The sequence below is a fragment of the Cajanus cajan genome, chromosome 11 (assembly GCF_000230855.2).
Source record: "Cajanus cajan strain Asha chromosome 11, NIPB_CcT2T_4, whole genome shotgun sequence".
NCBI classification, from domain to species: Eukaryota; Viridiplantae; Streptophyta; class Magnoliopsida; order Fabales; family Fabaceae; genus Cajanus; species Cajanus cajan.
In genome coordinates this window covers 39,149,919-39,169,111 of record NC_138527.1, presented here as the reverse complement: position 1 = coordinate 39,169,111, position 19,193 = coordinate 39,149,919, and the positions used below count along the sequence as shown (strand labels likewise).

The 19,193-nt window shown below is 32.9% G+C and overlaps 4 protein-coding genes across 5 annotated transcripts; 2 read left to right on the top strand and 2 right to left on the bottom strand.

Annotated features, from left to right (window-relative positions):
- The first annotated feature begins 1,934 nt into the window (after positions 1 to 1,934).
- LOC109800168 (wall-associated receptor kinase-like 14) lies at positions 1,935 to 7,366 on the top strand. Of its 2 annotated transcripts, none has more exons than XM_083067194.1 (4): positions 1,935 to 2,221; positions 2,468 to 3,252; positions 5,578 to 5,655; positions 5,851 to 7,366. In XM_083067194.1, the coding sequence occupies exons 2-4, from the start codon at positions 2,535 to 2,537 to the stop codon at positions 7,125 to 7,127; spliced, it is 2,073 nt and encodes a 690-aa protein (XP_082923320.1). In that variant the 5' UTR covers positions 1,935 to 2,221; positions 2,468 to 2,534; the 3' UTR covers positions 7,128 to 7,366. The 2 variants fall into 2 exon arrangements, with proteins under 2 accessions (XP_082923320.1, XP_020216487.1); XM_020360898.3 differs by having other exon boundaries at positions 2,465 to 3,252.
- A 1,094-nt stretch (positions 7,367 to 8,460) lies between these two features.
- Positions 8,461 to 10,660, bottom strand: HCF164 (Thioredoxin superfamily protein). The gene is made up of 4 exons (XM_020361807.3): positions 10,390 to 10,660; positions 10,092 to 10,301; positions 9,190 to 9,293; positions 8,461 to 9,042 (listed from the first exon to the last, which is right to left on the bottom strand). Exons 1-4 carry the CDS (start codon positions 10,510 to 10,512, stop codon positions 8,760 to 8,762), a joined length of 720 nt encoding a protein of 239 aa, XP_020217396.2. The 5' UTR covers positions 10,513 to 10,660; the 3' UTR covers positions 8,461 to 8,759.
- A 2,610-nt stretch (positions 10,661 to 13,270) lies between these two features.
- On the bottom strand, positions 13,271 to 13,957 carry YCF37 (homolog of Synechocystis YCF37). The gene has a single exon (XM_020362059.3). The coding sequence runs from the start codon at positions 13,905 to 13,907 to the stop codon at positions 13,422 to 13,424; it is 486 nt and encodes a 161-aa protein (XP_020217648.1). The 5' UTR covers positions 13,908 to 13,957; the 3' UTR covers positions 13,271 to 13,421.
- Positions 13,958 to 14,061: 104 nt separating this feature from the next.
- Positions 14,062 to 17,278, top strand: LOC109801073 (Tetratricopeptide repeat (TPR)-like superfamily protein). The gene is made up of 6 exons (XM_020362058.3): positions 14,062 to 14,516; positions 14,801 to 15,057; positions 15,831 to 16,031; positions 16,154 to 16,244; positions 16,454 to 16,715; positions 16,795 to 17,278. Exons 1-6 carry the CDS (start codon positions 14,215 to 14,217, stop codon positions 17,119 to 17,121), a joined length of 1,440 nt encoding a protein of 479 aa, XP_020217647.2. The 5' UTR covers positions 14,062 to 14,214; the 3' UTR covers positions 17,122 to 17,278.
- Positions 17,279 to 19,193: the final 1,915 nt, after the last annotated feature.

Below are 19,193 nucleotides of genomic sequence, written 5' to 3'. Positions count from 1 at the left end.
TTCTTGGAGAGAAAATGCTCCCACTGCACTGGTAATTTAGAGTCTTATAGTGTGCTCCTCTCCCAAGATACGTCAACTCGTTAGACTGTACCGCTCAAAAATTATGATTTTGTAATAAAAATAATATTGAGGGAGAGATGATAATAAACTTACTGTGTCTATCTCTATTTCTTTTTCTCACGTATTAATATATGTATATAGGCACAATTGGATTCTCTTTTTTTCAGCTTCAACAATACGTGTAACGGTTTTAAAAATTTGTTTTGCAAAACTTTCAAAAAATAAGTGCATGTATTGTGCTAACTAATAGGAAAAAGAAAAAACCGTGAGTCTTGGTCAAGGTGCACGTACAATCCATTAGTTTTTGGAACGTTATATAAAAACTACAAAAGAATTAATCATATTAAATATTTAATTTAAATTTTAAATTATAATATAATTTCTCAACATGTTATTCTTAATTGATTAATTTGGCTTACAATGCATTTGCCGAAAGAAAAAAAAAACTCGTAATTGGTATTTGAATTACTAGTTATATATCTAAAGAGATTCTGATGAGAGATGTTTAAGGTTTGTGTGTATATTATAAAGAATAAATATTTTTTTTAAAATGAAGTGCAAAAATATAAATAATAGAAGATATATTATTGTCCGTGTGAAAGTAATAGATAATATTTAAAATATTTAATTAATAAGTAATGAGTAAATGTTATATTATGTTTTTTTTTAGATTTTATTTATTATTTGACCATAGCTGATACAAAAGTCTCTCCAGTCTCGAGCTTATGGAAGAGGAGGTCTAATTGTTTAAAGTGTATTCATAAACATTTAAACTAAAAACTTGCAACTTTTGTCTATCATGTTGTAAATGAAAATTCAACTTTATTAGTACAAGTAGTGGTCATCTTCTATAGTAAAATTTTCAAATTAGAGTGATTTGTGAAAAATAGTTTATTGAAATTGATTGACTGAAAATTTTATTCGATCAATTTGACTAAAATTTTATCCAAACAAAATTTAATTTAAAAATAAAATAAATATTTAGAGATGTTAATATGAGATAACTTTTATAAAATAGTTTATATATAAATTAATTTAAGTTTATAAAAAAACTTATTTATTTTTTTCTCTTCTAAATATATTATAGAGAAGTTTATTTAAATATATTATTACAATTCATATTTGATTTTTTTTTCGCTATCTACCTTTTTTCAACATATTATATATTGTGAGTTTATTTGAGTAAACTTATCAAAATAAAAAAAACAAATAAGATGAAAATAAGAAATTATTTTTTCTATAAACTAAAATAAACTTACGAAAATATAAGCTAATTTGCAGATTTTTTTTCTTAATAGTTTGTTAAAAAATTATTTTAAAATTTTAATTTATATAAAAGTTAATTTTAACTAAAAAAATTTATTTTTAAATTTATTTATATTTTTTCTTAAAGTGTTTATAGAAAAAAATTATTAAATCAGAGTTTATGTATACAATTTCCTTATTTTTATTTTTTCTATCTCTCTCCACCCTCCATCTCAATATACCCTGTTGATGATTTATCTTTTCTCGAGGATATCTTTAAGGAATTCACTTTTCACAATAAATATTATTGCAGACAGATAAAAAAAAAAAACTCTTGATCAAAAGATTATCATTGTTATTTAACCACTATACCTTACCATTTCTGGTTACAACTAATAAGGACCGTTTGAAAAGCAAACAGTGTGTAGGCCTGGAACCAGATAAGCTCTGTCATATAAGTCAAACTTGGTATGATTTGCCTTTTATTGACTAAAATTTTACGTGCAGGTAAATTGTCGTAGGAAACAAGGGCTTTTCGGGCAGAAGAAAATTCAGTGAGGGGCATATTCGCCATTTCTCTAAACAAAAAAAGATGTCGATGGGCACATGTATTTTATTTCCAAGACATTGACCCACCACAGACGCCACAGAACAAGTGTGAATGAAGCCAAGTTTCTTATTAGAGTACCCTTCCATTCGCAACCTACGCTTTTGCACCTTCTTCGTTTTATTGTTTTCGGTCGGAAAAGAAGAACAAAAACATTAAGCAGACAAAGAACATCTCTTTCCAACGAAAATTTATTACTCTATTGAACCTCAAACTCGATCTTGGAGGGGGAGTCTGTGGGGAAATACTCCTGGTCCTACTTCTTCAACCGCTACAGTCATTAATTTCAACCTCTGCAGAACCTCCAAGGTATGCGTATTTATGTCTCAGCACAATTAATTCAATTTTTGAGGTTTTTTTTTTAAAGCAATTTTCCCCCCATTGAAAAATTGTTCTCTTGTATGAGCCAGCATTAATTGAGATGGATGGCCACCCAACGGCATCGATCACAACATTTAATCCATCATATGAAAGATGTTACTACTGTACTAGTACTACCATGTTTGTCGTAATTTCTCAAAAGACCAAATTTTGATTTGCTTTTATTTTCAGAAGGGTGTGACTGTGATGAACCGATGAAATTGATGACCCATTTCAAGCAAGTTAAGTCTGCATCTAAAAAATGTTTCTTTGCCCGCAATCAAATCTGGCTGCAATAGTGTTGACAATCTTGGTAGCGATCACCACAAAAGCACAAAACCTCACCTGCAATCGCCAATGCGGGGATCAGACTCTTCAATTTCCCTTTGGATTCTCCGAAGGTTGTGAAATCCGATTGAAGTGTTCAGAAAAGCGAGTCCAAGTTGAGGAATTTGTGGTCCGAAACGTAACGAACAGCAACATATTGGTGGATCTCCCTGCAAAATGCAACCGTAGCATGCAGTCCATTGGGCCACTTTTCGGTGAGAATTTTGCCCCTACGTTGAACAATAGCTTTCTGGTGCAAGATTGCAGAGAGGTGCTGGGTGGGTGCGTTATTCCTGCTTCAAGTTTTGTGGGGAGGCATTTTGATGTGGAGAGCTGCGACGAGAGGAGTAGTAACATAAGCTGCTTCAATAAGGTGGAGCAAAAGGATGAAGTGGATGTTGTATCGTACGATGATTTGAACAATTCGAGGTGTAAGTACTTGTTCTCTGCGCTTTCTTTTGCACAGAGCCAGGAGATTCAGCTTCAGTTTCAGGTGGTGGAGTTGGGGTGGTGGCTCAGAGGGGACTGTCGGTGTTCTCAAAACGCTACCTGTACCACGCTGCGTCTCCACGGTGGGGACGCAGGGTTCCGCTGCCACTGTCTCCAAGGTTTCTGGGGTGACGGCTTCGTCCACGGCACCGGTTGCCGGAAAGGTTAGTTCAAATTATTATATATAAATTCATTTCTTTATTATTATTATTATTATTATGGTTTTGGTTCTTACTTGTGGAATAATAGTGTGGTTGCGGCTCTATGCGGCAAGATCTCAATTTTCAATTTTGTCCCCTTGCAAATAGCACCTTGTTTAACTTGCTTCAACCATAGTGTAGGCAGTAGATCATACAACATAATTCTCCGGATTTAAATTTGAATTTTCTTCACATTATATTTGCACAAAACTTTTGCTCACTTGTCATATAAAATTTTACATGAAAGATTTGTTTTGGTTTTCTTTTCTATTTAGCTTTGGAATGGCCCAGTGGACCATAGTTATCCCTAGAGTTTTACCCACACATGGATTCGAATGCCTTATTACCAGAAAAGTGATGGATAAAGTTATAACAATTTATATAATATAAATTTTTGTGTTTATATTTTTGCATCTCATTGCTTGTTATGTTTTTTTTTATCTTTATTTGTAAAATTCACGGTACAAGTAACGTTTACTTTTGGTAAATGCGTATTGTATTAACAAGATAATTTAGTTCGTTAGTTGAGTAGGGTGGTGTATGAATTGTTGTAATCTTTTAATACCAAATTTGATTTACACATAAAAAAAAAAAGGTTTTGTATTTATATGTCATTTAATATCTTAAATTTAAAATAGAAAGAATGTAACTTTCTGTTACATATTGGAACAATTATTTACTATCAATTAAATTTAATATGATAATTTTACTAATAAGAATACCAGTAAATAGGTTTTATGTAATAATATTTGACAATTTTATTTTATCAATTTTAAATTTGAAAAATAAAAAACAAATTTATTTGAAATTTAATAGATTTAAAAATATGTTTAAACTTAAAATATTTGAATACATACTATTAAAATTACTTAGTCATGCGTGTAAAAGTGCAAAGACAATTTTGAATAAAAGTACCAAAACATACATTATAATAGCCTACCTAAACTCTACCTGTTTCCACTCTTAACCACGTTGACTCTTCCTTTATGATAAATAACCTGGTCCATTATTCCATTGTGGTAGTTGTGTAGACCATAGGGCCTCACAGGCCCCTTAATTTTGATTAGATAAGAAGCAAAGCAGCTATCGATAGCCTGGTTTTTTAATCCTGGTTTTTTCTTTCTCTAACGAATCCAATTTCACTGAAAATTGGGAATATGAAAATTGGATATGTTCTAGGCTTCATATTTTGATTTTTTTTTTTTTGTTGGGAGTGGGAGGACACGTTCTTTGTTTTGAATAGTACTAACTTACCAAACAGTATCCTGAAAAAATCTAAAGTCAACATTTTCTGGCTGCACATGCGTGGTAGGATGGATTTCATTATTTTTTTTATAAACTTTTTATTTTTGTATTAAGTCGTGGTCAAACGGGAGGTATTTGTGACGATACATTCTCAACGTGTGCAATTAATATTAGGAAATGACCTAATTTTAAGGTAATTACTTGTAACCTTAAGAATCTGCACACCACCGACAATTTTCTTATCACCCCACGTTATGCTGATAATGATATTGAGTGCGATACGAAGTACCATTTATACTAGTAGATATTTTACAGACATAAGAGGTGGAACATTTTCAGTGCTGCATCGTGTAGATTTTGCATATTGCACATTTCCACGGGTTTGATTTAATTCAAAATGGATTATAATTAAAACTTCACAGAAGAGTTAAAAAAAAAAAAACACTCAAAAAGTAAACACACAAATTCTTATTAAATAACAATCCTGTCTCCAAAAGAAAAAAATTGAATGAAGTTCTCTTTGACTCCATTAATGAGGAAGATTTTAGATACCGCGTATCAAGAATAATAATTATTTACTGTATACACATACACAAAACAAATAGGTTGAGATTGATGCATAAAAACATAGATTTAATCTTTGTAATATTTTATGAATAAAAAATATATATTTAGTTATCTTTTTATCTTTATAATTCTTAAACTTCATTTTTTAATATTTATAATTAATAATTCTCGTTTTAGTTTTTATCATACTATTTTTTTTTAGTTTTTATAAATGTATAATTTTTTAGTCTATAATTATATAAATTTTTTCTTCTAATCTTATAGTTGTATTAACTTTCCCTTTCAATCTCTATAAAATTAGAAAACAAAGATTAAAAGAGAACAAAATAATATGTATAGAAACTAAAATAAAATATTTTTAACTATGAACAAAAATGTAAAGTTATAAATTTTAAGAACCAAAAGATAACTATAGCAAGAATAAATATATACACATATGGTGATCTTTTTAATTTTTTTCTCTTGCCTTGTCATCAGCTTCATCAAGTTGCAGTGCTTCAACAATAACGTCCGGGGGATGTGGGAAAGCAACCAAAATCGGTGTTGTTGTTGGAGGTATAATAGAACCTTACATTGAATCCTGTGTGGCAGATTTGTTTCATACAATAATCTTTGTTAATCTGTCAACTATTATTGAATGCATGTTTTTTTTTTTTTGTTTCTCATTTCCTGATACAAACATGGATAGAAAAAAGAACATATCAAATTTCATATTTGGATTAATGATGCATGATTGTTCACACTTCACAGTGATCATAGCTGGAACTTTGGTGGTGGCTGGTGTGTTTCTTCTATGGTATTGTGCCTGGCGCCGTTCTACTTGGTTGGGAAAACACACCATAGTAAAACGCCAATTACGTGAAGCTGCAGGCGACTCTAGTGTACCTTTCTATCCTTACAAAGAAATAGAGAAGGCCACAAGTTCTTTCTCTGACAAACACAGGCTGGGAACTGGGGCTTTTGGCACAGTTTATGCTGGAAAACTGCACAATGATGAGTGGGTTGCTATAAAGAAGTTAAGGCAAAGAGACACCAACAGCGTTGACCAAGTCATGAATGAGATCAAGCTCCTTTCTTCAGTGAGTCACCCAAATTTGGTTCGCCTCTTAGGTTGCTGCATAGAGAAGGGAGAGCAGATTCTTGTTTATGAATACATGCAAAATGGAACACTTTCTCAGCATTTGCAAAAAGAGAGGGGTAAAGGACTTCCGTGGACAATACGCCTTACCATTGCTACTGAAACTGCTAATGTCATAGCATATCTCCATTCTGCAATTCACCCTCCAATTTACCATAGAGACATAAAATCTAGTAACATACTTTTGGATTATAACTTCAAATCTAAAATAGCTGATTTTGGGCTTTCTAGGATTGGCATGATGGAAACATCTCATATCTCAACTGCCCCACAAGGGACTCCAGGTTATGTGGATCCTCAATACCATCAGAACTTTCACCTTTCTGATAAAAGTGATGTCTACAGTTTTGGAGTGGTTTTGGTAGAGATAATAACTGCCATGAAAGTGGTTGATTTTGCTCGACCTCGGAGTGAGGTAAATTTAGCTGCTCTTGCTGTTGATAGGATTAGGAGGGGTACCATAGATGAGATCATAGACCCCTTCCTTGAACCACATAGAGATGCTTGGACACTATACTCTATTCATAAGGTGGCTGAGCTTGCATTTAGATGCCTTGCTTTTCATAGTGACATGAGGCCTACTATGATGGAAGTGGCAGAGGAGCTAGAGCACATTAGACAAAGTGGATGGGCAGCTATGGAGGAAACTGTCACGGCTTCATCGATTGGTTCCACTAGTTCATCACCTCGCCATGGAAGTGAGAGGTCACTGAGTGGCATTAAAAAAGCTGGGCATGGGAGTGAGAGATTGATTGTTTCACAGAAGACAGAATGTCTTTTGCATTCTGTGGAGGTGAAGGATAGCTCCCCTGTATCAGTGCATGATCGTTGGTCAAGTGGACCTAGCTCACCTTCATCAAACAGCTTGTTGGGAAATGTCATCCCGTGACAGATAGCCTCCAGCAATGTGAATACTAAAGGCACATAACACTTTTCTTTCCTCCGTTTTTGTTGCTATAGCTATTTTTACGTATGCATAAATCATCAGAAATCAATATATAGATTCGCTACGCAGACAGGATCAAAACTATAAATAGTTCCTATATATGTATAATTGTGGTTGGAAAAGCCACCTTTGACTACAATTGTTTATTTAGTAATGGCAGCTAATGATGGAAATGCGCAAAATCATGGGGCTTTTGGTCTGACTAGTCCAAATTATGCTCAAGTTTAAGCAGCCTTTGGCATGTATGGTTTCAATATATGAAAAAACTAATCAATTGAATTTAATTTTAAAATCGAACCACTTACCTCTTTCAAAATAGAAAACAGTTTAAAACCGATTCAAAACCAATTTTTGAGCCAAAACCAGTTTTATACAGAAATTTTTCTCAAAACATAGATTTAATACCAATTCTTCGGCGACTCCGCAATTCATAACCAGATTTTAACTGAAACCATGGCTCAAGACCGACTGTGATAGATGGGGTATTCTTATTTGGATGAATATAATATGAACAGGAAGGATCTTGGGCAGGGTTTCAGCCGTGGATGGGACATAGGAGATTAGGAGTTACAAGAAGAATAAAAGGTTAACTTCTGATGTATTAATTTGTAAAGGTGGGAAATCCAATTCATTTCACGCTATCGAGTCTTATATACAGGGTGCAAGAGGAGAGCAAGCGTTGCTCTAAAATGCTGAAATCAACATAACAAAAGGAATTGGAAAATACCAGAATCAACTGATTGTTAACAGAAAAAATTAACTAGTTGAGCTATCCTCTGTCATGGATAAAAACCGATTTTCATAAGCAATTAACTTTTTTGTTAAGAAATAAACCAGCTTAATCTGAAAAATATTTTTCATTATTTGATTTTTAATTGGGTTAATTAGAATTTTACACTGCCCTACGGGCAGTACTTGATGCCAAGTGAACACATGATCCATGTATTTATCTTAACGCTGCTTCAGTATCTTTTTTGTCAGAACTCTACATCTTCTGGCGGTAACAGGTATTTTCGACAGGAGTGCTTGCGCCATGCCCATTTTGCTGCTTATTTCTTTCTATGCGATCAAAATTTTCACCTATGTTCTGAAAGGTTATAATAAAATAACTGAATCTTAAGACATTGGCCAAGCAAAAGGAAGACACATGTAGAAAACAGAAAAAATATAACCACACTGTTGGCCCAAGACTTGTATCGTGTAATTAATTGAAAAAAACTCAGCAGATGTCGTTTAAATTTCTTAGACGTGGGTAGTGGAGTATAGCAATCATATCTTTGATAGACTAAGAATTCCGTGTATTTATATTTTTTTTATGAAGGGGGTATACAGATATAAACAGATAATGAGCAGAGTAGCAGACCTGTAAGCATTCAAGTGCATCTTCACCTATAACAAGATTGCGAGAGTATAGACACATTTGAGCTAACAATTGCCGTTGATACCTAGATTCAGATCCTAACCTATGATAGACTCGCACAATTTTCATGAACAAGAGCAATGAGTTGTTTGCTGACTGACAAATGAAACCAGTTACTGTGAAACAGTAAAAGAAGGTACTGTATACGTGGTCATCTAACCATGACTTCTTGGATCAACAACTTGATGCACTTTCCTTGCTTCAGCACTTGAATATTGACCCACAACACGAGCATGAGGAACGGATGCTTGTCCACTAGCAAGGGCATCCACATTTTCCAGCAGGTACTGTCTTGGAAGCCTTCCCACAACATTGCCCTCTTCATTGCCTTCTCTATCGAGGAATGCAAAGTGTGGAATACCCTCCACCCCGAACTCGTCAAGCTCTTGCTCCCACTTTGTGTTATCAACATTCAACATTACAAAATTAACTCGATCCCTTGGGTAAGAAATAAAACAGTATCAGGACTATGAACTAGCTAGCACTCGCGAAATAGATGCTTCCCAAAATATGTTGATCATAATAAATAGTGAGTAACAAATTCAAAAGAGATACATGTGTGCATAAAGGTGATTCATTGATTACTTGTATTGTTGCTCTACTTTGTAGACGTCAGGAGCTAATTCCCGACATACCTCACACCAATCTGCATAAAACTCCACCACAGTGGGTTTCCCATTGGAGAGAGCCTGGACCATCCAACACCAAAGCACAAATAGTATAAGAAAATATGGGGCAGGTAATAGATATATCATGTAACAACCACGAATGAAAAAAACCTAATTAACACAAGATAATTAATTAAGGATATGGTTGGATAAACTTCTCTTGAAAGTCATTTTAAGAAAATAATGAAATAAACTTCTTCCTTAGCTAAAATTAGTTTATAGACCTATTTGGATAAATTTTTTGAAAAGCATTTCTAGAAAAGGGAGAAAAAAAAAGTTTTTTCATAGACCAAAATTAGCTGCCTAAGCTATTTTGGAAAAACTCTCCCATTAGCTTCTCTAAGATCTTATTCTAAGATCTTATTTGTTTGGTTTAGCTTTTAGAAAAAATTATTTTAATTTTTTCTTATTTTTCTCTCTTTTAAGCTTCTTCAGAAGCTATTTTTCTCGAATTTGGATCCTCTCCTGCAATATTCTCTCTCCAGCCTCCCTCCTGTAAGATATATCTAAAGACTTAAATTTAATCTTATAATTAATGTAACTTCTTAAATGATTAAATTTGAATCAATGATTAAATTTGAACAATTATTAATGTTGGAGGAGAGAAGCTAGAAAAAGAATACTGCAGGAGAGGATGCAAATTGATTTTTCTCCCTTCGAAACTTATCCAAACAGAACTATATATAAACTAATTTGAATTAGTAGAAGTTACATATAGATTTTGCAAAATCTTATTTTTAAGTTATCCAAAGATGCCCTAAGAGAAAGAGGGATATAATGATTAGTGATGCTTATAAGCGTGGGGAACGAAGTGCAAACCTCTTCGTAAGGCATTGCAATGGCAGAGAGGTCCTTGAGGGAAACACCGAAATCCAACCTCGTAGATAGGAAAAGTCCCAAAGCTGCTAAGGTGGAAACAACCGCGATCTTGTTGTTGACATCTTTGGTGGGCAATTGAGGGAGTGGAGTTGCTGTTGTCTTGTTGGTTTGACCATTGACTGGGTTAGACTCGACCACCAGTTTCTTTTCCTGAGCAGAGGTTAGAGGAAGTTAAGGTAGGAAATAAAGAAGTTCGTTGGTTGTATTGTTATTACGAAAGCAGAGAAAGGAAACATACCGTTGGAGGGGTTTCCTTTTCGTGGAGGTTAGGATCTGTTTGGCAAGATAAGGTGTGGAATTTGCGAGTTTTGAAGGGATGGTGGCGAGGAATTGGGAGGCATGGTTGGAAGCTGCGAGCCATTCACCAAATAAAAATGTTGCAGTTGCGTGGTTCAGAGGTTGGGAACGCAAATAGCAGGTACCGTTTGCAGTGCTCAATTTGATTTGAGATTGCAACCGCACCGTTAGCGTAGCAAGATTTTTCTTTCCTTTTCCATCATATGGAAAAACTAGATAAACTCCACCCCTATTTTAAATAATTAAATAAAAACTCTTCTTGCACAAATAGATACTTCTAGTATATTTAAATCATGTAATAATTTTATTTTATTTTTTCTTACGATAAAATCATCTTACAAAATATTTTATAATCTATATCGATAATAAAAAATTATTTAATATTTACTTTTATCTTTCTCATTGTATACTTAATAATTATCATAATTTTTAATAACTATGTAAATTATCAAAGATAAATTCATTATTTTTCTTTTATAAAGAATTTTTTTTTTTACTAATTGTTTAGAATGTGATCTTTACTTGTGTATCATGTCTCATTAAACATTAATGCTTTTCTCTATATTTTTTTATGATCATGATCTTTGATATGTGCAAATTATATCATGATACTCGTTTTTTAAGTTCTTGTAATAAATTAAAATCGACAATTGATAGAAGATATTTTTTTATATTTACCTTTGATTTTAGTTTTATTTTCTTTTTCATTTTCTTATAATTTAGGAAAATCAAAGGAATTGAAGATAGATATTACTCCCCACCCCACCCCAAAAAATTGAAGATAAGTTGTATGCTAACATGTTTGAAGAGTCGGTGGTTTAATTAAAAATGTGAAACCACTCTTTTAAAATATCAAAATATAAAATAGGGTCATCTGTGAGTATTTAATAACAAAACAAACACACACTTAGTTATGTGGTTCATTTAGAAAATGATGTGTATTTTTTATGAGCATAAATCTATAATGTCTTAAAATAACTTTGAAATTATAAAATAACTTTGAAATGATTATTATTTTTATTTAAATTACTTTTTTCAAGCAAGCATAATCAAATATGAATTGTTTGCATTAGTCTCGAGCTTTAATAATTTTTTTAAAATCAAAATATTTTTTAATAAAAAAATTAAGGACTAGTCCTTTAAAATATAAAATTTTATTTAAGTGATTAATTTCTTTCAATAAATAATTTTTTTTCATATACTAATTAGAAATTGAATACATAACCACATGTTTAAGAAACAAAAATATTTTTCAACCATGTTATATCTTGTTGGTTTATCTCAAGTAAATATCATATGTAAATATCATCCAAAGTTATGATTTTACTTTTTGTCAACGCATCTAGTAACATTTGAACTATACAACATTGAATTTATGTTATCGACATTTTAGTGTGATTGTTTTCCTTTCTAGTAGATTATCATGATACACATTATAATCGTCTTTCATCTTTTATTAAAATTATATAAATTATTTGTCTTTTAATTTTATATCAAATAAAAAAGTTATTCTTCTTCTTATTATCATTAGTCAGCTAATACAAGATGTACAATGACCTAAAAAATAAAGCTTGTGCACAACTCAAACCATACAAAAGGAATAATCATGTTTTACATGATTCTATTACAATAATTATCAAACATTATCCCTTATGATCATCTTTTAATTACCTCAAAACATTTTATCTAATCAACATATATATTTAAACAGGTGAGTGAGTTCAACATCTAAGAGTCATGTAAGGAAGTAAATATCCTTTTCATGATGCTCAACTAACTCCAATATTTTAACTTATTTATTTTAGTATATCCAAAATGGATCTATTTGTCTTGACTCACCACAATTACATTATTCTCGAAACATTTAATTTCTTACTTGAATGAGATATGTATCTCTTTTTTGATTATTTTGGTTTGGATTTTTTTTAAGCATCTTAATTGTATCCTTCCTAAAATGTAATATTTTTGAAGTTGAATTGAATGGAAATCCGTGTTTTGAAAACATTACTAATGGATTATATGCTAGATGTGCTTGTTGTAATCCAATATATGACAAGATTAGTTAAGAGTGATGGAAACATGAAAAATGAATGAATTCATGTTGAAATCATTGGAATCTATTTGTGAAGAATAGAGCATCTAGAAAATCTGGAAGAGTATGTATGAATAAAATGAGTAAAGATGATAACTAATGAGAGTTTAGATGCTATGTATAAAGATTAGAGAAATTTAGAGGATAAAAAATTGAGACTTTTGGTTTTTACAAATTGAATAAATATATATACTCTATTCAACTGTATCATAACAGTTAAATGAGCTTTGCAACGTTTCATCAATTTTTGTGATATAATTTTTTTTTATATATATAGTTCTAAATGATTTTTTTTTTTCAAATCTTTGTTTTGATTTTGTGATACCAATCAATTAGAATCCACTATGGTTAATGATAGTTTCTGCGTGTTCATTTTGGTTGGAATGAGTTCTTTGGATATTTTTTTAAATCACATATTGTTAAATCCATTATAGGATGCAATTATTTTGAGCTAGAGACGTTCATAACATAGGAGAACTTCACCACACAAAATTAAACCCAAAATTTTGATTAAAAATAGTTAAGCATACATTACCTAAACTAATCACGTTTGATGTAGCTTATAGTCACTTTCATCAAGATCCACAACATTTCATCTCATATGATGCAGTTTTAGTTTTATAGTCACTTTGATAAAATAAGATTTAAATTCATGGCATGTTCACATTGGCTTTAACTTTATGCAAACTTACTAATCTTGTTATATTTGTATAAAGTTAGAACAAGGCTATTGGATTCTAGATGCATTCATTCACATGATATGATGAGAAAGCTACAAAGATAAACACACAAAGCGATCGAGCACAGTCTTACAGTGTGACTGGATCAACTTTCACATAAACATATCCAATTCAATGCTACAACAATCTACTTGTCACGAGTCACGACTTTTGAGCTTCCGGTCCCAAAATACCGTTCACCACCGCCGTCGCAACCAAAACGCCCAAAACCTCCGCTCCCGCCACCGCCCCCGCCTGCGCCAACCCCCCGAAACTCACCGCCTCCACCACCTCCCTCTCCGCCTCCTCTATCCCCTTCTCCGCCGTCTCCAGCCCCCGCTCCGCCGCCACCAGCCCCTTGTCCGCGGCTTCGAAGCCCTCCCTCACAATCTCCTCCGCCTCCTCCTCCACCTTCCTCAGATTCTTCCGTATCCCGAACAACGGGATGTCCTGCGCCAATGAAACCGCTTCCCTCGCCGTCAACGCCGTCGACGCCGTCAGGAAAAACAGCAGCTGCCTCCGCCCCGCGCCCGGAAGCGCCGTGACGGACTTAACGGCGCGCGCCTTGCACGGAGACGACGTCGCATTGCACACCTGGAGACGGCGAAACGAGAGAGCCGAGAACGGTGACGAGATTGCAGAAACCATGGCCACGACCTCACGATGATCCTCTACGTGTGGCCACTGGTTCTTACAAAATCCAAACTTTAACCAATTTTATTTAATTACCATATTGCCCACCGTTACCAGCACGACACGTGTCACGCGGCAAAATTGGTTATCCAAACGGGTCGGGTTAATCGGCCCAATTCAGAATTCGGGTTTCTTTTTTTCATTTTCACGTTTTGCGCCAGAAACGAAAACCTTAAAAGTTAAAACCCAAACCCTCGCGAATTGAGGTGACTATCACTTTCCCTCTTTTCTTTCTCTCTCATCTCTGAACCCAAATTCGAGGATGGCGGAAGACGCTCCTGCATCGGAAACCTCCGTCACAATGCCTCATCCGGCGGAACCGGTGGCTGTCGACGGAACCCTAAACTCTGAGGAGAACGACAAGAGTGGAGTCACCGTCGACACCGCCGCGCAAGGCGGCGAAGAGTTGGCATCGAACGCTGGAACTTCCGGTGAGGCGTCCGGTAGCGATCCTCAGAAGTCTCTGGAGTTGGCGAATGAGCTAATGGAGAAGGGAAACAAGGCAATGAAGGAGAACGATTTTGGAGAAGCAGCTGATAACTTTAGCCGTGCTCTCGAAATCAGGTTCCGTTAATTTTATTGTTCAATACATTCTCCGATTCGCTTTTTTAACACGTGCGTGGAGTTTGATATGTCTACTAAAAGATTCTGAAGTAAGTTGGAAAAATTCAAATTTACGAGTGTATGTTCTCACTATTAAGCTAAGCTATACATCGAATGCACGCATGATTCATGAAGTGGTTTGTTTGTGTGGTGTACTAATAGAAAATGGTAGCTAATTTGAATTTCTAGGCTTCCTTTTGGTCTATATACGATGTTCTGAAAGAAAAAAAAATCGATCGAGACAGGGTTGCCCATTATGGTGAACTTGCTCCCGAGTGTGTCCACACGTACTACAGATATGGGTGTGCACTTCTGTACAAGGCTCAGGAGGAAGCTGATCCTTTGGCGGATGTGCCCAAGAAGGATGATGGATCTCAACATGGGTCCAACAAAGATGGGTCTGTGAAGAGTGCTGTGAATGCTGAATCTTCCACTGCATCTTTTCCAAGCAATGCTGAGCAGGATGTGTCTTCGAATGACCAGGGTACAGCAGTAGAAGATGGTCAGTGTGTTGCCTTGCTTCTTGGACTTGTTGCTTAGTTGTTTTTGACTTCTGTTTATAGTTTATTGTTCAATTTGGTCAGTGTTTTAACCATGCATCTTTATATGATTATATTTGTCCTGTAATTTGGAATTTGTCTCACAGAAAATGATTACTTTTTAACTAGGTTGGCTTAGAAAGCATTATCCTACCCTTCTTACCACTCATTGCAAATAAGGGGAAGCCTTTTGTGGCATTGATTTCATGATATAGGATATATGAGATGTGCCCTTTCTTTGAGTTACTAGAAAATTCTTTAAGTCTGCTGAGTTCAGACATGAATTAGCTGGATTTATTAACTGTTTAATAACACAGTAAAAACTAAAAAGCAAAATATTCTAAACTGTTTATGTGAACTACTCGGGTCTCTATATCCTTCTATTTGATATTTAGATGTATGGTACTGATGTTGACATTTAAAGTGAATTATCTCCTGCTATGGATAAGCCAGTGAGATAAGGAAAGCTCATGGTTAGTGCAAATTATAATATACAGGAAACTTGTGAATACAAAAATGGAACCATTCTTCCTAAAATTGTTGGAAATGGACACTTTGTGTCACAATATCAGCCATCATTACCAAATTTGGTGAAGCTAGAGTACAATCATTAGTGTTGATGAAGTGCATTGTATTATTCTCTTTTAGGGATAAACTCTATGATTCCCTTATTTTGTGGTAGTCTGCTGGTCAGTCAGTTTCTCATCATTAGTTCTGTTTTCAAAATATTAAACAGAGTCCACTAAGAACGACCAGGAAGAAGATGATGAGGATAGTGATGCTGAAGACTTAGCAGAAGGTGATGAAGATGAGACTGACCTGGACCTGGCATGGAAAATGCTTGATATTGCTAGAGCCATTGTTGAAAAGCAATCTGTCAATACAATAGAACAAGTGGACATATTATCAACACTGGCAGATGTTGCATTGGAAAGAGGTATTTTCACGTTCTTATGTTTATTTCAAATTTAACTAGTACTTTCTTCTCCAAATACACTGAAAAAAAGGGGATATGATTATAGTGAAAGCTTGATTATTACTTGGATTTTGTATATACAGAGGATTTTGAAACTTCCCTCTCGGATTACCAAAAGGCACTATCCATCTTAGAACAGCTGGTTGAACAAGATGATAGAAAAATTGCTGATTTGTATCCTTGGTATATAATTCTTATCAAGATGTGTGATTTTTCTGGTGTTTGTCGTAGACTTTGCTGGTTTCAATGATTGTGAAAAATGAAACAAATTAAATAGTTACAATAAATTACCGAATTGATTGATTGATAGTCTGCAATTTAAGATAAGTAGATAATCAAAATGTTATTGTCCACCACTAGACCTCCTTAACTGGTGAATATAGAAATTTCCGCATATGCTTGTGTTTGGAGGTTAGTTCTAAGCCTCAAGAAGCAATTGCTTATTGTGAGAAGGCTACATCTGTTTGTAAGGCACGGTTACATCGTCTCACAAATGAAGTAAAGAGTTGTTCAGATTTGACATCTGCTTCTGAGTTAGCTCTGGATGTAAAAACGTGCCCTGGATCTGAGTCTAATAACTCAGTTGCGGATAAACAAGCAGAGATTGAAACGCTCAAAGGTCTATCAAGTGAGCTGGAAAAGAAGGTAGACATGATAAATTTTGTTAATATTACTTTGTCTTATGTTGTTATTTTGTTATAAATAGGAATTTGTGGAATTGCAGCTTGAAGATCTGCAACAGTTAGTCTCGAACCCAAAGTCAATTCTCTCTGAGATCCTAGGAATAGCAGCTGCCAAGGCAGGTAGTGTGAAGGAACCACCTCCTGGAAAAGTGACTTCCTCACAGTTGGCTACTGCCAACAGCAGTGGAGGTTTTGACTCTCCAACCATTTCAACTGCCCACACCAACGGATCTGGTGGAGTCACACACCTTGGGGTGGTAGGAAGAGGAGTTAAGCGAGCATCAAATGCCAGTGCAGCAGAAGGAAGCGCGCAAAAGAAACCAGCATTAGAATCCACTGAAGACAAAGGTGATGGCAACGCATGCTGATGTAGTAGGCCTTGGTTCGTATGTATGGTGTGTTTAATTTGAACTTTGAATGCTACCATACAGTTTGGTGACACTTCGAAGTATTGATAAGGACATTTTAAGGGGATTGAATGTTTTCAGGGAAAGTGTTATGCCATATATTCATTTTTCTCGTTGATTTTATGTGCACCTTTTTGATATTGTCACAAATTTCAGAATACTTAAAATACTACTCGTATAAAAATCATTACAATGCCTATCAACTATGCTAGCTAAACACTTTATTACGCTGGATTTGGGTTAAATGTATTGTGATTTTGTGATAATTAGTGAAACAAGATGCTGTGTGGCAAAAAGAAATTAGGGAGAGAAGCGGTCACACTGAAAGATGAATTTGAGCCCAAGACCAAAATGTTAGGATATTTGATCTTATTAGTAAATATAACCATAACGATACCTACGGGTCACTCTTGTTTTAGCTGTATGCTAAAACAATATAATTAATTATTTGAATTTTTTAAAAATATAGAAAGAATACAGGTATTAAAGTTGTATATAATCTTATATATATTTTTTATTCTACTTGAAATATTTATAAAAATGTAAGGTTTTTCTTACAAAATGATTTTTTTTAATTTAAAAATAAATTAACTTATACTAAATTTAAAAATTTTGTAATTTTAAAAATAATTTTTTGAATATTTATAATGGATTAATAAAAAGTTATTAGAAGTAAGAGTAACAAAATGTTTCGTGCCTTATTTTATTAATGTCATGTTTGGTCTTATTTTGTTTCGTTTCATTCGGTTCATTAAAGTTAGTTAAAAAAATTCAACCAATCTATTTATAAAATATTTATAAATATGTAATATATTTTTACATTGCAAAAAAAATATTTTAAATTTAAAATGAATTTAACTTATGTTAGATTAAAATAATTTGTAATTTTAAAATATGAAATGATAAATGTATTTAATTATTTTACAACTATATTGTAAATAAAATTTTATTATATTTATAATACTTATAATTTTATAAATAATATTTTAAATATTTATTATGGATTAATAAAAATTTATTGAAAGTAAGAGTGACAAAATGTCTCGTGTCCTACTCTTTCAGTTTGTCACTTCTTATTCTATCTTGTTTCGTCCCATCCCATCTTTTTTAATGAAGTGAGTTCAAAATTTTAACAATTTCACTTCCTATCTTATCTCATTTTGTCCCATCCCGTCTTATTTAATAAAGTGAGTTCAAAATTTTAACTCACATTGTTTATAAAATATTTATAAAAATATAAGATTTTTTTACAAGATGAAAATTTTATTTTAAATTTAAAAAGAATTTAAATTATCTTAAATTTAAATATTTTGTAACTTTAAAATATGAAATGATAAATGCATTTAATTATTTTGTAATTATATTGTAAATAAAATTTATTATATTTATAAGCAATATTTTAAATATTTACTATGGATTAATAAAAGGTTATTGGAAGTAGGATTGACAAAATATCGCCTATCCTACTTTGTTAGTTTATTATATCTTGTTCTGTTTCATCTTGTCCCGTTTAGTAAAGTGGGTTTAAAAATTACGCCCACTTTGTTTATAAAATACTTATAAAAATGTATGTTTTTTTTACAACATGAGAATATTATTTTAAATTTTAAAAAAATTAACTTATATTAAATTTAAATCTTGTAATTTTAAAATATAAAATCACATATCAATTTTATTATTTTACAACTATTTTATAAATAAATATTTATTAAGTTATAATATTTATAATTTTATGAACAATATTTAAAATATTTTTTATGGATTAATAAAATGTTATTGGAGGAGAGAGAGAATGTTACATGTCATGTTTCATCAGTTCATCACATCCCGTCTTATTCCATCTCATTCATTCTATCCAAGTGAGTTCAAAAATTCAACTCACTTTATTTATAAAATATGTATAAAATGTAAGATTTTTTTAATATAAGATTGTTTTATACATGAAAATAATAATTTTTTAAAGAAACTCTTTAATTATTATTATTTTTATATATTTTAAAACATAAGTTCAAATTAATATTGAAAAATATAGA

Coding starts and splice junctions, on each gene's coding strand:
- LOC109800168 (XM_083067194.1), top strand. CDS start 2,535: ATGTTTCTTTGCCCGCAATCAAATCTGGCTGCAATAGTGTTGACAATC. Junction 3,253..5,577: donor CGGCACCGGTTGCCGGAAAG/GTTAGTTCAAAT, acceptor CCTTGTCATCAG/CTTCATCAAGTTGCAGTGCT. Junction 5,656..5,850: donor AATCGGTGTTGTTGTTGGAG/GTATAATAGAAC, acceptor CACACTTCACAG/TGATCATAGCTGGAACTTTG.
- HCF164 (XM_020361807.3), bottom strand. CDS start 10,512: ATGGCTCGCAGCTTCCAACCATGCCTCCCAATTCCTCGCCACCATCCC. Junction 10,302..10,389: donor AAAAGGAAACCCCTCCAACG/GTATGTTTCCTT, acceptor ACCTCTGCTCAG/GAAAAGAAACTGGTGGTCGA. Junction 9,043..9,189: donor AAAGTAGAGCAACAATACAA/GTAATCAATGAA, acceptor TTCTTACCCAAG/GGATCGAGTTAATTTTGTAA.
- YCF37 (XM_020362059.3), bottom strand. CDS start 13,907: ATGGTTTCTGCAATCTCGTCACCGTTCTCGGCTCTCTCGTTTCGCCGT.
- LOC109801073 (XM_020362058.3), top strand. CDS start 14,215: ATGGCGGAAGACGCTCCTGCATCGGAAACCTCCGTCACAATGCCTCAT. Junction 14,517..14,800: donor AGCCGTGCTCTCGAAATCAG/GTTCCGTTAATT, acceptor CGATCGAGACAG/GGTTGCCCATTATGGTGAAC. Junction 16,032..16,153: donor AGATGTTGCATTGGAAAGAG/GTATTTTCACGT, acceptor TTGTATATACAG/AGGATTTTGAAACTTCCCTC.